Source organism: Plectrocnemia conspersa, unplaced genomic scaffold (genome assembly GCF_051122295.1).
Source record: "Plectrocnemia conspersa isolate PC_06_02 unplaced genomic scaffold, ASM5112229v1 ptg000012l, whole genome shotgun sequence".
NCBI classification, from domain to species: Eukaryota; Metazoa; Arthropoda; class Insecta; order Trichoptera; family Polycentropodidae; genus Plectrocnemia; species Plectrocnemia conspersa.
Window position 1 is genome coordinate 20686618 of NW_028277176.1, and position 17451 is coordinate 20704068.

Consider the following 17451-nt stretch of genomic DNA (forward strand, 5'->3'; position numbering starts at 1 on the left):
AATTTTTTAAGAACCTTTTACAATTTAAGCGAAAGAAAAATAAAAAATATAAAAAAAAAACAATAAATTTATTGATATTTTGAGTTATTTGAGATATTTTTGTAATATTTTTTGGTATAAAAATGACAATGTTCTTTAATTTTTGGTATTTGAAATTTAATATTTTGTATTATTTATTATTTTGAATGTCTTGTAATTTAGAAAAAATATTGTTACTGATGTTACTACACACCAGAAGGCTAATGTTAAAATGGGTCTAATTAATTGTTTATAGCGCGCTGCAATGGTGGTGTGGCGGACTACACAGAGCCATGTTTGTAAAGGACCTTTCTTGAAACTCGCGTAATTACTGTGACCAAAAGTGATTATTTAATAATAGTGCGAATACACAATAGCTCTCGTTACGACCTGAACTAAAGGGTTTCCTTATAAATAACACACAAGGATTCTCTGGAGTATTGAATGAATTATTCTTTGTTATGAAACGGTCACGGAAATAATATAGCACCGTAAGGCCACAAAAAATCCCGTTACACATACACAATTCACCTCGGAGATATCCTTCAAGAAAATGTCACTTTCTAAAGGCGTATAAGTGAGCGCGATTTATACATATTTTTATTTTTTGGGATATCGTTTGTATACAAGATAAAGAGAAACGGCTTGAGCAAACTTCCCTGAGGAACTCCAGCTGGAATTTTACGCGGGATCAATTGTTCATTATGTAGTGATACAACATAGCTTCTACTTTTCATTTTATTTAAGATAGATCTAGTCTGTGTATTAGAGTTGCCATACAACGACGTTTGTGCAAATGCCTTTTTGCTTAGATTTGCATAATCGATATGCGGAAAAGGTTTCGCCTTCGTATGAGTGCATTGCCAAAGAAAGCCTATGGTGTGAGTCACGCGTGACCGAAACAATGGTGTTCTTATATCCAAAGGGCAATCAATGAAGCAACTCGTGTATGAAACCATTCTTGGTTGACAATAATACCATTATATTGAACGGTGCATGTTGGTTTTATTGTTTTTCCGTGCTTGATTGGCGCCAAAACCAACAGCCGGATCGGTGACAAATCGTTAAATTGCCCCCATAGACGGATGCGGCCCTGCGCTCTGTTACAACAATGGATTTCGCGTACATTTTTTGCTCTATAACGAACAATAGAATTGTGTCGGATTATAATATGATACACGTATGAATCACTTTCAGCTATTTTTGTATCCAGCCGTATCGTATTACAGGGTCGTTATTATAATATATGGCGATAGATGAGCGAATAGTATTTTTGTATTCCATTGTGTGATTTCTTTTCATTCCGTCAACAATGACTATTTTACTAATCTTCGACATCATTAACATTACATACATAGATACATATGACAGTATTTTATATAACTAGCTGATTTTTATTTGTATACATGTTATATAAACAAAATACAAACAAAATCATTGGAGCAGTTTTCTTGGATTTCAAGAGAGCCTTCGAAACAATAGACAGAAAAATAATGTTAAAGAAATTGGAGAGTATAGGTATAAGTGATATAGTTTTAAGATGGTTTAATGATTACTTATATAAAAGAAAACAAAAAGTTAAAATAAATAATTTATATTCTGAAGAGAAATTAGTGTCTTATGGAGTACCACAAGGGTCTAAATTGGGACCATTGTTATTTGTTTTGTATATTAATGATATAGTTAATAACGTGAAAAAATGTAAAATTCATCTATTTGCGGATGACACATTAATGTATTGCATAGGTGATAACATTAAAGAAATTGTAAATAATTTAAATAATGAATTAAGTATATTAGAAATATGGTTAAAGAATAATGTACTTAAATTAAATGAGAATAAAACTAAATGTATGTTTATTAATTATAAAAATGTGTTAGATAATAGTACCAAAATAGTAATAAATAACTCTAGTATAGAAATAGTGGATAATATAAAATATTTAGGAGTAATTGTTGATACAAAATTAAATTTTAAAGAACATTGTAATTACATATTAAAAAAAATTAGTAGAAAAATAGGTTTATTATCTAGATTAAGAAATATATTAAGTATAAATACAAAAAAAATAATTTACAATAGTATAATATTGCCCCATTTTAATTATTGTGCAACACTATTAAATATGTTAAATAAATTAGACAAACAAATGTTGCAAAAATTACAAAATAGGGCAATGAGAGTAATCTTAAATAAAAATAGATTAACTAATTGTAAAAGTATGATTGATAGATTAGAATGGTTGAATGTTCAAGAAATATTGAGTATGAATGTTTTAGTATTTATATATAAGTTAGAAAATAATATGTTACCAGAATATTTTAATAAGTATTTAATAAGAAATAAAGATGTACATAAATATAATACTAGAAATAGAGAAAATTTAAAAATAATTAAGTATAAGAAAAAGAGTACGGCTAGGGGAGTTATGTACGGAGGTTTTGATTTATATAATAGTCTTCCAAGAGAAATCCGAAACAGCAAAAATATAACGGGTTTCATAAATGGAATAAAAAAACACCTTCGTACATATAGAAATAAATTATAATATTAAGTCTTTATTATTGTATATTTTTATTTTTTCTTTCTGTTATGTATTTTTTATATATTTTTTTTATATGTTTACAAAATTTGTTAGATGTAAAGATTAGCTATTAAGCTAAATAAATTAATAAAATAAATAAATAAATAAATATATTGTCAAATATTATATATTGTTTTGAGAGCAATTCCTATTTTGTTGCAGTGTAATTTTTTTCATTATATGAGGCGCTTCGTTCACTATATGATTCAATCTCACTTTTTGGTTATTGTAACCATCGATTGTGTGATTGATTTAATGTGAGGCTCGATACAGATTTTTTAACTATTGCTTACGGTTTTAAGTCAATCGCGAATAAATTACAAAAATCTTCTAAAATCTTAAATAAATATTTGGAGGTAGAAAATCAAAATCAGCAGAATTAAAACAGAAGCAATTATTATCCTAAAATGTAGAAAAAATCTACCACCATCTTTTCTAAATGAGGAGAGAAATAACATAAAATGGAAATCAAATGTTAAATACATTGGCTTACACATGGACACAGAGAATAAATTTAATAAACATATTTTAGAACTTCGCTCTAAAGGGCTTGCCATCATTGCGGCTGTTAAACTGATATTCAATAAAAAAAGCGCGCTTACTAAAATATAAAAAATAAAATTTTAATCTATAAAAAATTAATATTAAGTAACACCAGTAATATAATTTTTTATAAATTATAATTCATTCAAAACAAAGCCATAAAAATATAATACAATACAATACAAAATCATAATCATCTGAACATCTAAAACAACTACAGTTGTTTGAGGTGTTCAGATTATGATTCGTCATGATTTGATTTTGTCATGAGATCTAGAAAAAAATCCTAGGGCCCGGGTTTGCTCTCGTTTCGCCCAGGTATATGAAACTACTACTTCTCTTTAGTCTTGAAACAAACGAAAGTTGAGTTCATTAGAAGCAAATGGAGCTACGGGAATACACGGAGAAGATATTAGTAATGCGATAAAACATTCGCCTATACTCAAATCAGGTTCAGCTAAGCAGTCATCTGAATCCTACGAGTTCAACCCAATATTCGAGACGACATAAAGACTATTAAAAACTACGTGACATGTATTTATTATTGCGCAAATTGTATGACAAATTATATAAGAAATGTTGTGATTAAAATATAATTTATATAATCAACTTTGTACTTATAAAAATAAACGCGTGCAACGCAAGATTCCGTACACATAAATCATTTTTAGCTATTTTTTTATGATACTTATATTAAATTAATGTGAAATTTCCGGTATTTTTTTATACAATTTACTGTATTTTTTGTTATGGTTGATTTTTTAATAAAACATTGGTTATAGAATATAGCAGAGAAATAAAACTAATCGTGTATTTCTTATAATAAAATATTATTTTGGAATGCTGTCATTTATCCTGATCCTGATACTAACAGTTACAATATAAGCATACGTGGTTTTCTAATTGTCTTTATATTTGTATAATAAAAGCTTGAAAAACAAATTTTGAGGTGATCGATCGGAATTCAAATTATAATAATCGCTTATTCTGATCTCACAGACATGATACGATATAACTAATCTGGTGGGTTCACGTGGGATTCAAACGCACGACCTTTAACTTTATGAGTATGACCTGTATCACAGCACTATCGTGTTGGTTTTATAATTAGTACAAATATAAAGTCAGAGGTGTGAAATTTAACAAAGGTAAATGCTTAAAGTGTTAGAATATCATTGTTTTGTAAAACAGACCAACCGAAATATAATATAAAATAGACTGGATCTGTATCTCCCAACGAACGAAGCTTCTCCAAAGAACATGTAACAATCCAACTCGCTTTATCCCCTTATCGATTTTTAAGACTCGTAAATTTAAATTAGAAGTTCGATACTAACGTTCAATATTGTTCAGTCTATATTGGACTAGAATTAATAGCAATAATAAATAGTATAATCTCAATTTTGCTCGTTACAGCATGTATTATTAATCCTATATATTCCTCCTAGAAAAAAAGCTCGTTAGCTCAATATGAATATTATTTTATAATAATAATAAAAAAAGTGTTCCCAATCAATAATATACATCTTAAGTCACAATTTTCACGCACCTCTGAAGCGATACGAATAATTTTATTTTTCTCTAGAGAGAAAAAAAACAGATGACATTTACGATATGGGCGTTGATTTTAAGTGTTACCTAATCCGTTCAGCAAAAAATCGACTTTTAATCTGAGCTCCTTTATTTTATTAATGATAATGTCGAAATGGTAATTCTCAGAACTTTCGCAAAGCGTTCAATATCAATAAACAACCAATCCCACAAATATATATATACATATATAGTCATATCCAAAGTTATCAATACAATCTGATATTCGTCTTCACGTTTCGAAATAATTTATTTTATAGCTTATATTCTACAATCACTATTAAATATAATAGTAAATTATAGTATATATTTATATTAAACACGACTTTGCGTGCCTTGAAATCTCCTAAACAACATCATTTATTAAATTGTAATGATTTTTTATGATTATCCATCAAAACCGACCACGCGAGAAAAAATGGTAATAAACATTTGATATGTTCTGATGATGATTATTTATAATTTAGCTTTACATTTATTCTTTGATTGAACACAACAACCTTTCATTAATCCAGATTAATACCATATACATACATATATTTTTAATAAATTAGAACCGATATTAGACGTTTTAAGTTCAGCATTTAATCACACAATTAAATTATTTTGAGTAGTTTTAATAAATATATTGAATAAATTAAATAGTATATTAATCATCGGTTGTAGTAATAGTATCACATAAAAAATATTTTATTCATTTCCTAGTAATTTATGTATTATTTTACAACTTTACCGTATTGAAACATTATATCTATACATATTAAATTTATAAACTACTCTAACTAATTGCGATTTCGTCACACATAGAGACATCGCAGCGCGTGGGAAACTCTCTGTAACATTTGCTTTATCTTCTTTAATCAATATATACACATAAATAATAATAAAACAAACTACAGATTATCAGATTAGGATTAGGAGTTGTTTAAGCAAATTTATTCAGATTAGATCGGCTCGTCGATTAGCTGTCTAACAAATTTTAATAACCGAGCCATTCTTTTGCTAATTACCAAAAAGAGACACACCAATCTAAATAAGGGACATTAGATATAGATCAAAATGTAAATGAGGTGTCAAGAGTGCCAATTATCGGTATTAGTTTGGCTTCGGAAGCCAAACGGATAGTATCGCGGTTGTGGTTCCGTATAAATTTATGCGATGGAATTCGGATAAAAAAATCTGATTTGAATGATATAATGTCAGTTTCAGAATGATAATAATATGCATATGATGCGAATATCATAATTATAATGTAGGAGAAATACAAATCGGACCGACCTTGCTTGATTGCGAACAATGGAGACTCGTGTGATAAACAAATCGGCGTTTATTTTTTTAACCCATAGAGTTTAATTCTGACCTAGATTTTTTGTGTCATTGTGTTTAGAACACATGGTGCATGTATGCAAAAATTTTATGTTATTGTTGAGTTAATATTTTTTTTAAAACAAAATTCCTTTTAAGTACTAAGTGTGGCCATTGTTTACTTTTTGACTTGAGTTTACTAATTAGCTTCTCATTGTTTTGAGTATAGAAACTTAGGTTGGGTTAAAGTTCAACAACAATAAGACTTAACTGATGTATTGTGAAACACGTAAAAATAATTTAGTATCATTAAAAATATATTATTTATTAATTAAGTGATAATAATTCTAAATCTTTGATGGGTACTAAACTGACGTTTAATTTATACTAACGGTTAACCTTATTTCAAATAAAACATCTACTGTCAACTAAATCTATTACAACAAATTTTATGCTATTTATTGTGTTTTGTGTAACGGTTGAATAGTTTTTAATTTATTTATTTTATAATATTTATCTAGGACGTAATAAATGATATTGATCTACTAACCTCATACATATTTATATTTATTATAGAATTTTTATAAAAAAAATATATAATGTACGTAATACCGTAAAATTGTTAATTTAACTAGGAAATATTTTGACTGTAATAAAAAATATTTTACCCACGGGCCATAATTCACCGAATCGACAATTTTCTTATATAATAATTACACGTTAGATTCCAGTTCATAATAATGGTGCAAATTTCTTGGTGGTCTTTTGAATCTGAAATACTGTTAGGTATATTTATTTATATATTAAATAGCACGGGTTTTATTTAATCCAATGATCCGATTTACTGTCACGGTTTGCAAATTAACTTTAAAAAAATATTTGTAACGACACACTGCGGTAGATATTGTTTAATACCATGGCATTGATTGATTACGATACAAATACAATAAGTAGCTTATATCAGATTAAGCTATGAAACGATTAGATTAAAAAACGTGCAATTTCAAGCAATATTTTATCGACCCACTCGAGAAATAAAATTTAGGTCAACACTTCTTGTATTCTATTCAATGTTCAAGTAGTTTTTAATAAAGTTAATTTCAGAATGTGAGGTATAACCATGAAATAAGTTTTATTGCTTGAGTTTGACACAATGATTACTTTCGCAGTAAATTTTTATTGGACTTGCTTTACAAATTTATATGTAAATATAACTATTATCATCGCTAGAGGTTGGTATGCCATACCATATTTTTTGTGTTTATTAAAAAAATAAGCGTGTGTTACACAAATATTTTTCAAGGTTGTGTAGTGATTAAAATCGTTGATGCAAAATGGTATAGATTAATTATCGATCTTTTAAAACCTCAACCTTTAGTATTTATGTGGTTGTTTCAACATGTTCATGGTTATTCAGTCAATTTCAATTCTCAAATTATCAAATTTGATTTATCTCTCATAATAATATTGTTAGAAATAAATTTTAAGATCTAAACAACGTTACCAAGATCTACGATTTTATCTGTAAGTTTAGAGGTTAAAAAGATTTCACAAAAATATAACAAAAAACATTTTTAAATACCTCTCTATAATTTAAATAAAAGAGTAAAACATATAAAGGTATATGAAACATAAAAATAAAATAATATTGAAGTACTAATTTATATTTAAGAACTAATTATATGGAATCAAAAATTAAGAAGTTTAAGTCAATCACCATTAAAGGTTGTGGAATAAAGCTATTATAGGTCAAAATAAAATCTGACTTTGACTTTGATTTAATTTAAGGTAACAAGATTTAAAAGCTTTCATCAAGGATGAAAAACTTAAAGATATGTTTTATAAAATAAATAAAAAATTTATGTAACTAGTGGTTAGATATTTTATGATTTTTGGTTAAAAATAGGAGTATAAAAAATATTAGAATAAGATTTGATGACGTGTGAAATTTCATAAATATACTAAAAACTCAAAAAGATTTTTTTGAACCTGCAGCTTTGAGTTTATTTGATAAACTACGCTTAAATACAAATATTTACTACCACTATTTTTTTACGGAAATAAGCAAAATCAAGGTTAGTCATTACAAAACAATAAAAAACTAGCCAGCTGAAGGACAATACAATCCAGATATTGAGAATACACGCAGTATTCATCGAGACGTTTTCCAAAAAAAGTTGGTGATTGTTTAGTGCTAAACACATTATTTCCAATTATATTCACAAATATTTTTCTAATATAAATGCAAAAAAAAATATTTATAATTAGAGAATTTTTTTAAATTAAATTGCTTTAATTTATTAGGTTAGATTATGTTATATATTATAAATTAGGTCATGTTAGATTTTTAATATATGCTTTGCTAATATTCAACAGTAAATATATAATATATTAAAGCATCTCAAGCACGTCAGATTTGCTTCAAAAAAATCTATTGTAAATAAGTCGTGAAAACTCACTCCAGCATCAGCTGACGGCTGATTCACGTCGAGCACCATTCACAGGCCAGTTCTATCTCACTGAATAAACAAATAAACGGTTTTCTCCAAGACTGGGTATTACATCTGAAACTAGTCACGGGTGTGCCACAACGCGTTTTCGTCGGTCAGTTACGGAACGCGACTCGACCGAGCGGCGACCCGATCGAGACTGGCGAAATATCTAGGCCCAGCTGAGAATTCACCTCAGATAATGTCAGTGTGTTTGTATGTGTGTGTCGGATCTCATCGAGAACCGGTAGGGATTCGTCTCTAGGGGTCATAATGAAAGGTACCGGCGGGTATGGTGCTTTTTAATTATGAATAACGGGGGCATCGTGTGCCGTCGGTGACCGGACGATTTTTTTTCTATTTTGATTCGGTGTAACGTTTGACGTAACGCCGATAGGAATTCGTAACAAATTGGACGTTGCATAAAAAAATGTTGTGTAGAACTCGTGTGCGTATGTAAAATATCTACTCATCAAATTGTAGGCACTTTTTATAATTTTTTCATTTACCCTAGCGAGATCGATCAATTGTGACGTATAAAATAAATGTCAGATTACTTTGGGTAAAAAGTAAAAGAAAACATGTATAATATATGTATATTACATATAAAAACATCTTTGTGGCAAATAATCAGAAAATATATGAGTACATATGCTATTTATAATGAAGAATTGACGAATCATATACTGATTTTAGCGTTAGTAAATCGTATGAATTGAGTTGATAGAATTTGTTTTCAGGTTCGTCTTTCGCTGTGGTTCTTATTGACTACACACACGTATCCGTATCCTTAAATTGTAACCTTAAAGACCATCCATAATTTTGCGCTTGTTTATTCGACCACTACTGTCATTCGCGACAACCCAGGTAGGAGGTCGGATCTAGTCTCAATCCCCACTAAATCTCGACTGTTGACCATGGTCTATAAAATATATGTTTACTTTACACGTGTTCCTGTCAGTATTATGAAACATATTCGAAATTTATATAATATTTTTTTTATCTTAACCTTTGTATAATATGTCTGAAAGTTAAATTTCCGTATTTTATTAATACTAAAGTATAAAAATATTGATTAAAAATAAGCAGGTCGGCTTTGGCGAGTGTGTCACTTTCCCCAAAAAAGGTTATTTAAAAAATACAAAATGTATTTAATAATATTGCAACAAAAATAAACATCAAGGAATGATTAATATAAATGACACATTCAAGTTGTTTTGGCTCTTGTTTCTTTTACACAAAATATTCTAAGAGCCCCGCAAAATTACCGATGGAGTTTTTGTGGAGAAAAAAATACTGACAAAATAACGCCCCACAATTTCCACAATTTTGATTTCATCATGTTTTTAGGAGAATGAAATATTGCTTTGTGATAAAAATAATATTTTTTTACTTTCAGCGTAGAGCCGGCTCTGACAAAAAATAAAGTGACGTAATGAAACTATTTTTAAATTACGATAAGTGACAAAACACTGGCTTCTGATTGATTATTTTTATTTGTTGCAATTCGATAAAGATTATTTTAGGGTTATCTGTTTCAAGCCAAAGTCCGTGGGCCAAATATTTTTATAGTTGTCAATATATAGCTAACAAACAGGTACAAATATGTGTACATTTTATAAAACTTGTGAGGCCCTCCACTAAAATTATTTGTGACAATCTGGTCCTCAGTGACTTTGAGACATCACATTTAAAATATTATATGTGTTAGGTGGAGGGCGATTTAGTTGGCTACATTGGAGCTAAGGTGGAAACACTGATGAAGCAGCGATGATAGGAACTCGCTCGTTTGGCGACGTGACAACAGAACGTCTGCCGGTCAATGTCAATATGTACCTGCTTAACCGTGTACTACGTATCTAGCCACTAAATGCCGCGTATTTTTAGATTTATAAAAATGGTCATAAACATTCGGAAAGCATGTGTTGACCCTTTGATCTTGATATTTATTTTATATTTTATTTGCGAACGAAATATTCTGTATGAACACAGTGACAGCTCTGGTGTTACTTAAGCAACAAAAAATGTTTTCATAGTTCTAAAACTCACACTTTTAAATGCTTCTTCATATATGATTCTATAACCCAACACAGTTTAGCGTAAATAATAGTTTTTTGTGAGAGAGAAAAATTAATCGCGGGGCACTAATATCGTGACCGCATCAAGCGACAAAATGCTCGCGCGGCGTTAAAAAGGTTAATAATCTTCATTTTTTTCGTTAAATAAAACTTTAATATTCAACTAAACGACAGTTCTCACTGTTGCTCACCCGCACCTATGTTTTAGAGTGGAAGCGCTAGTAATATTGCCTAACATTTTTATTATTAATAAATTAGTTCAATCTGTATGATATATATTTTATTCATAATCCTATTATTTTGTAAAAGATATAGTAAAATTGAAAGCTTTTTAACGTAAAATCTGTATTAGATCATCATGCTATTATATTTTTCTATATTTAGATATAACGTATTACATAAGAATTCAACACGAATAAAATATTTTATTATGGCATAATGTCACATTATCGTGTTTATTTCATTTAGCACATATTTTTCGAGTTTGTCTATAGTGGGTGTTTGATTTGAGACGATACCGGATGCGTGTATTGTCAACTCCTACTGATGTGACACTGAAACTTGATGTGTTGTTTGACGAAAAACCTTTAGGTTTTTGCACTTTTCATATTGTTTAATACTCTGATTTATAATATATGTTTTCCTAATATTATATAATTCAATATGGTTGAGACGCAACTGCTTTGCTGCGACGTAATTTGGTAATTGCCAGAATTGAGTTATATGAGTGTTCGTTTATAGTGAAGTAAAGGATTGATTTGTATATCATTCGTTGCAACGAAGCAACGAATCGATAATGTACTAGATACCGAAACAATACTGCAATGTTAACTTGTTGTTGTCTATTGGGACTCGTCACAGGGAAATGCGACACAGATTGAGTGAAGCAATTATAGTAAGCAAGGGATTGATTTTTTATATCATTCATTTGATCGAAGTGACGAATCGAAAACGGTACGGTACTTGTTACCTTATGGAATGACACAGGTTGAATGTGTATAAATATTGGAGGAAAATAAAGAGACAGCACTTGATCTTAAACTCGGAGAGAGAGTGACAGTCAGAGCTAAGTCTACTCATTTAACAAATCGTTCGTCCAGCAAATTCCTCCTCCCGATCCTTAACAATATTTTATTATTATATACTCACTACTCGGTGAGATCGGTGGCCCCGATGAGATTGATATGAGATCAAAATTAAATTCTTCATCGATAAAATATTTATATAATATATTGCATGTGTCGAAAGATGCTGTCATGCAAAAAATAAAATAAAATAAAAAATACAACCGCAAAGTATAACCGTTAAGTCAAACACGACCGACTAACAAAAAAAGCCGAATGATAACGCACGTCCGCGATTTGTCCACGGCGTTAAAATAAAATGATAAAAAATGTGAAATTTTTATCTGTTACATGGGAGGTGTATAACACGTCATTGTTTCGTCAGTATACCAACACACAGCCTTGAACCTCTCTCAACAATTTTCCCACAGTAAAAGAGCGAGTGGATCTCGTCACAACACGGGCTTGGGCAATGTTACCCAACAGGCGTGGCAGTAGATATTACATTACGCCGGATCTTTACCGGCTGGCCTAATCTTGAACGTGTAATCATCAAGTCCAAAATGAAATTGCTCTTCAACACCTTCAAAACACAGGTAATTACTAAGAGGTAAGGTTAGAGCAACGCAAGGGATTTCGATGATTTTTTCTATTTGCTGATATTTCTAAACGCTGTTTGATGATATTGTTATTGTAGATAAGTACACTATATAAACATGTTAAATAAAGAGCCTTATTTTATATTACATACAGTATTTATTCTATAATAACAATAGATAAGTAACAATAAATTATCTGTTCCAATAAAACACGGCGTTTAAAACTATAACTATTTTTTTTTTGAAAAACAGGTCTTAGTTCGCCTTTTAAGTAATTGTGCTTAATCTAGTAATTGTGCTTAATTCTAGTGAGACTGAAAATAATACACAGTAAACGTAACCTTAGTAATATTTAGTAACTCTATCACAAATGATAGCAACTAGGTTGAAAAGTCAAATATTAAGATAGTTGTGAAAAACCTTAAAATGGAGCTCAATATTTTCGGGGCAACAAATCAAAATACAAAACATCCACTTTGTCAAAATCTAAAGTATTTTTGAATACCAACTATAAAAAAAACATATTTTGTGACTATGAGTTGAATTTTAAATATATACCTGCCCCTTTACTATCCCGGTTAATTTATTTTAGAATATTGATATATTTTATTACATTCTGACGTCATATTTTAACAAATTCGTCCAATATGATGAGAAGTTCCTGAACTGTGTTTTGTGGCATCGTATGGTTATTCATAACTAGGCAACGAAAAATAGGCTTCTTACAATGTAAGCTACTGTATTTCACTTACAGTATAAGGGAATACAATTTTTTTAAACTCGCATAAAACCATAAATTACATATGTTTTTTTTTTCTTACTAAATAAAAAATATGGATTAAGCATGAGACTAAATTTGTCGCAATTACTTACTAAAAACGTTTTTCGTTAACGTAACAAGTTTATTCGCTACGATAACGCACGTGACGATCGGAAACTTAGATGGATTAAACGCTTCTTTTAATAAACCTAACTAAATGACAGCTAGTGCTTATATAAATAAAAAAACAACCAATACAAGTTTAGATAAACTCAGTAAAATGTGTTTCAGCAGGTATTCAAATTTTATTTTTTAGTTTTTGCCCCTTTCAGTGGGTCGGCCAAATACAAAAAAGTGACCGTTGGGTAGATTTCTTAAAACAGATTGTCGTTGCCTGTTAGAGCTGATTACGAACGGCCGTTTGGATGACAATCCCGAATGCACGTGTTATTCTTTATAAAGGCGTTTGCGATATATACTATAATATTTTTGATTCATGTCGTAGAATTATTCTACAAAAAAATACTTATTACAATGGTGTCCGATTTTAACCATCCTCTCTCTGTACATCGCATGCCAAAACTGGTTTTATCTTTAAATTCCAGATTCTCACGCCTGTAAATTTAATTGAATGCTTTTAGCCCGCTCTTATTATGAATTCAATAGTGGCATATATTAATCAGGAACTTATTTTAAGGCTATAGTTAAGACCTTGTATTCTTTAAAATTATATTAGACAATAAATGCTGTGGATCTTTCAATATGATTAATATTTGTTGAGTATTATTGTAATACAACACTTCTACTGAAGAAGGTATTTTACTCTGAGAAAAATTCAAACCAGTACAATGAGAGAAATGATATTAAATTATATCCATAATTTTATGAAGAGTCGTGAAATAAAGAATTACTGTTAGTCTTTTTACTTTTTAATGAAAATTTTAAAGCTAAATAATCTTTGAGAGCTGCATCAACAAAAAAAGATCTCCATAGAGGGCCAGCCAAGAACCAAGGATTGCGCCCTTGCTACCATGCTTATAAAAATAACTTTTTTTTATGCTGCCATAATTATAAAAATACCACGTTTTTAAAAATAACAAAAGAAAAGTTAGAGTTCCTTTGATGGACCTCTTTATAACATCACAGGAAAACATTACTCTAAAAATAATTTTGGATGGAGTAGTAAAATATAATGTAAAAATTTGGCCATTAAAAACAAGACCATAAAACATTTAATGTAAAGATGTAAGTAGCCAAGATACATCTTTGCTGTTTCACACCTATGTACCTTACATCATATATGGCTGTCGGAAAAAAGAAAACTTAATTACAGAAAGTATAAGTTTCAGTTTTAAACGGTTTCGTTAAATTATTTTTGTCGCGAGTATATTCACAAAATTTAATGATGTTTCAGTTTCTTTTTAAGACTAAAATATAAATATTTTTATCACGGAATCTTTATTACATAAATTTTAATATTATATAAAAATAAAATCAGCGCATATCCAAATATTTACTGTTTATGATTGCAATATTAATAAATATTTCGTTTTGCACCCTTATATTTTAAGGAGAAATAATTGACGAAAATAAAATTTGCATTAAATGATTTTTGCTGTGACAAAAAACAAGAAATTTAGAATTTGCCCGAAACAGTTTATGTATCACTTATGTGAAAGAATATTTTTACTCTATGAAATGACAAAATATAAGAACAAGCTATATGCCACTCTCGTTACCAGAGCATAGTTATTCTCAATCGAACAAATTTTAATAGTACTGTCAAAAAAATATACGTGTATAATTTTTTGTGTAATTGTTTTATATTACTTAATTTGATTATTGATCAGGAAAAATTATAATTTAGATTTTTTTTAAAAGTTTTGAGTTTAAAATTAAGAACCGCTGCTCTAATACATTATTTTATTTTTTTCGCTTAATATCCGCAAGCAATTTAAATTTGCTTCACGTATGCTAAATTCGGACAAAACAGTGATTTTATCTAAGATTTTCATCGGATTCTTCAAAGATCTCACTACACCCGCCGGCTTGTAGTAAACTACGGTATAACAATCCGTTTCCGATCGATTATCCGCGAGCAGCTTCTCGGATGAGCGGTAAATACCTCCGGCTTAGATCTCAATATTTTCATCTCTTTTTTGCCTAGTCGTTTTTTTTAAACTTTTTTCTTCCTAATACACATAATAATAATCAGCTGACGGGCGCAAGAATTGAGCCGTATCATCATCTCTAATGACGTCACCACGTGCGGATTTTTTTTTAAAAGATCGTTTTGCAAGTGTGAGAGGCGTAACCTATATTATTATCATGTTCACTTTTATATAATTTTTAAAAATCGGTTTCATAATTTTAAACGATGTTTTAACGTCCGTATATGGAGTTGCAGCCTTATGTTTTTTGTTAAACATTCAACCTTAATGAGCGAAGGCGTCCTCATTGCAAAACGGTGAAATTTTTAATTATTTTCGTAAACACAAAAGCTGAGTTGAATAATAAGCATCATTTACGTCACATTAAGACTGCATAATAATATTTCGTAAATTATTGCATTTCCAATGAATAAATTGTTAATAGATAATAATGCACATTTGATATGTAATTAATTGTTAAATCGCTTAAAATTATTATAATATAATATTAATACTGCTTACTTAACAACTATATATATAAAATATAGTCAAAGAAAGAACAAATAAAAACAATATCAAATAATATGAATTAATTTATCAAACATACCAAACATAGTTTGTGACAAAATAGATATGCAATATAAAGTATCAGAACATTATATTAAAATATATTACAGCATTGGTTATAATTTCCTTTTACAAATCTGACCATCATGATTTGCCAGGTTTTTCCAATGGGCACTATACAAACAATAATGAGACATTAAAGAACAAATAAATAAAAAACGGTGCACAGCTAAAATAGATGAGCACTGTCTCACATATTTTTTTCCTGCTCATCTTAGCTATCGCAAAAAAACATACTTATGTTTGGCAAGTTCGTTTGCTTGCTCGTAAAGAGGAAAGGTTCTATAGCGCTGACATCCTGGCCGCGACTGGTAGGAATAAGGGACGTGATCGCGACTCTCTAAAGCAATCTAAAGGCTAGTTCAGATACTCTATACTCCAATAATATTTAAAATCACTTTAAAACTAAATATATTTTTTTCAAGTTAAAAAATATTTTATTTAAGCTGATATTTTTTTTAGAGCTTTTTTAGATGATTTTTCGTAACTGTAAAAATTGCTTTCATATGACAATTCTTATATATGTTAAACGCACGCCGCGCATGGTTAAGTGCAATTAAATAAACAGTGAAATATGTTATAAACACAGAACATTTTTTTATACACTTAATTGAAGATGATACAAAATGATGTAGCATTTGAATTATAGACAATATAAAATAAACTTTAAATTATAAGTGTCCCATTACGTATTTTGTTATACGGATAATAACGGTTATTCTAACAAAATTACTATTGACAGCATGAAATATTAGAAGACAAACAGCAGTGATTTCACAATTAAAGATATGCATACCAAAGTTAATTGAACATATTACAATGATATGATTAGCATGGCAGTAAAAATAAGATGAGATGCAAAACCGGTATCTTCGGTTGTCATTTAAATTTCATTTATGGATTATTGATAAGGACTATTAATAAAGGTCTTATTGTTTTAAATAATTTTTCAGAATCAATTTAATGACATATATGACAACAACATAGAATTGATAGATATATGTAAGCAAAAAGTGGTAGTTTGATTTGGATAATCTGAATTTTGCTGTTCTGTAAAAAAATAATCGCAAAGAACAAAAATAGATACATATTTTGCCACATCGGAACTAAAAATAACCCACTCTTAGATATTTTGTCTATCGATTATTCCAGATATACAATCATATGTTTATAAGCAGTCCGGAAGCGGTAGCGGCTTAGAACAATCATATATAAGATCGCAATGAATAATTTATTTATTTATTGTAAATCTTACGAAAAAATACAATCATCAACTATAAAGTAAGTAGTGATTACCAGATTGGAAATAGTCTATATAATGGTCTATAAAATATATAAAGTCATATAAAGACACGACCTAAATCAATTTTATTTTAATTATCTATATGTGAGATTAGGAAAATCTAGGAAAACCTATTTTTTTTTATTGGAATTATAATAACAATGTAGTAATCTACCACACACAATAGAAATAAAAAACATTAGGCTGCATATAGTATTTTAGCTTTTAGTCACTGATCAACACTACTGTTCTATTGCACTAGTTTATTATGGGTAGTCTAGAATGCAAAAAGTCAATGATTATTTTTTCAAACTTTTCTACGATATATAATATTCTTGTCATTATTAAAGATTCTCTATGT

The 17451-nt window shown here is 29.1% G+C and overlaps 1 protein-coding gene across 8 annotated transcripts in view; it reads right to left on the reverse strand.

Moving 5' to 3' along the window:
- LOC148228567 (leucine zipper putative tumor suppressor 2 homolog) overlaps positions 1–17451 on the reverse strand; it is a 140427-nt gene that overhangs the window by 30728 nt on the left and 92248 nt on the right. For 2 of the 8 annotated variants that reach the window (XM_088199195.1, XM_088199193.1), the window contains exon 1: positions 8501–8692. The exons of 4 other annotated variants lie outside the window; for them this stretch is intronic. In XM_088199195.1, coding sequence (XP_088055321.1) covers positions 8501–8539 — 39 coding nt within the window. In that variant the 5' untranslated portion in view covers positions 8540–8692. Of the gene's footprint in view, positions 1–8500; positions 8706–17451 lie in introns of those variants that run through there. 2 more of the 8 variants (XM_088199192.1, XM_088199194.1) reach the window with 2 other exon arrangements.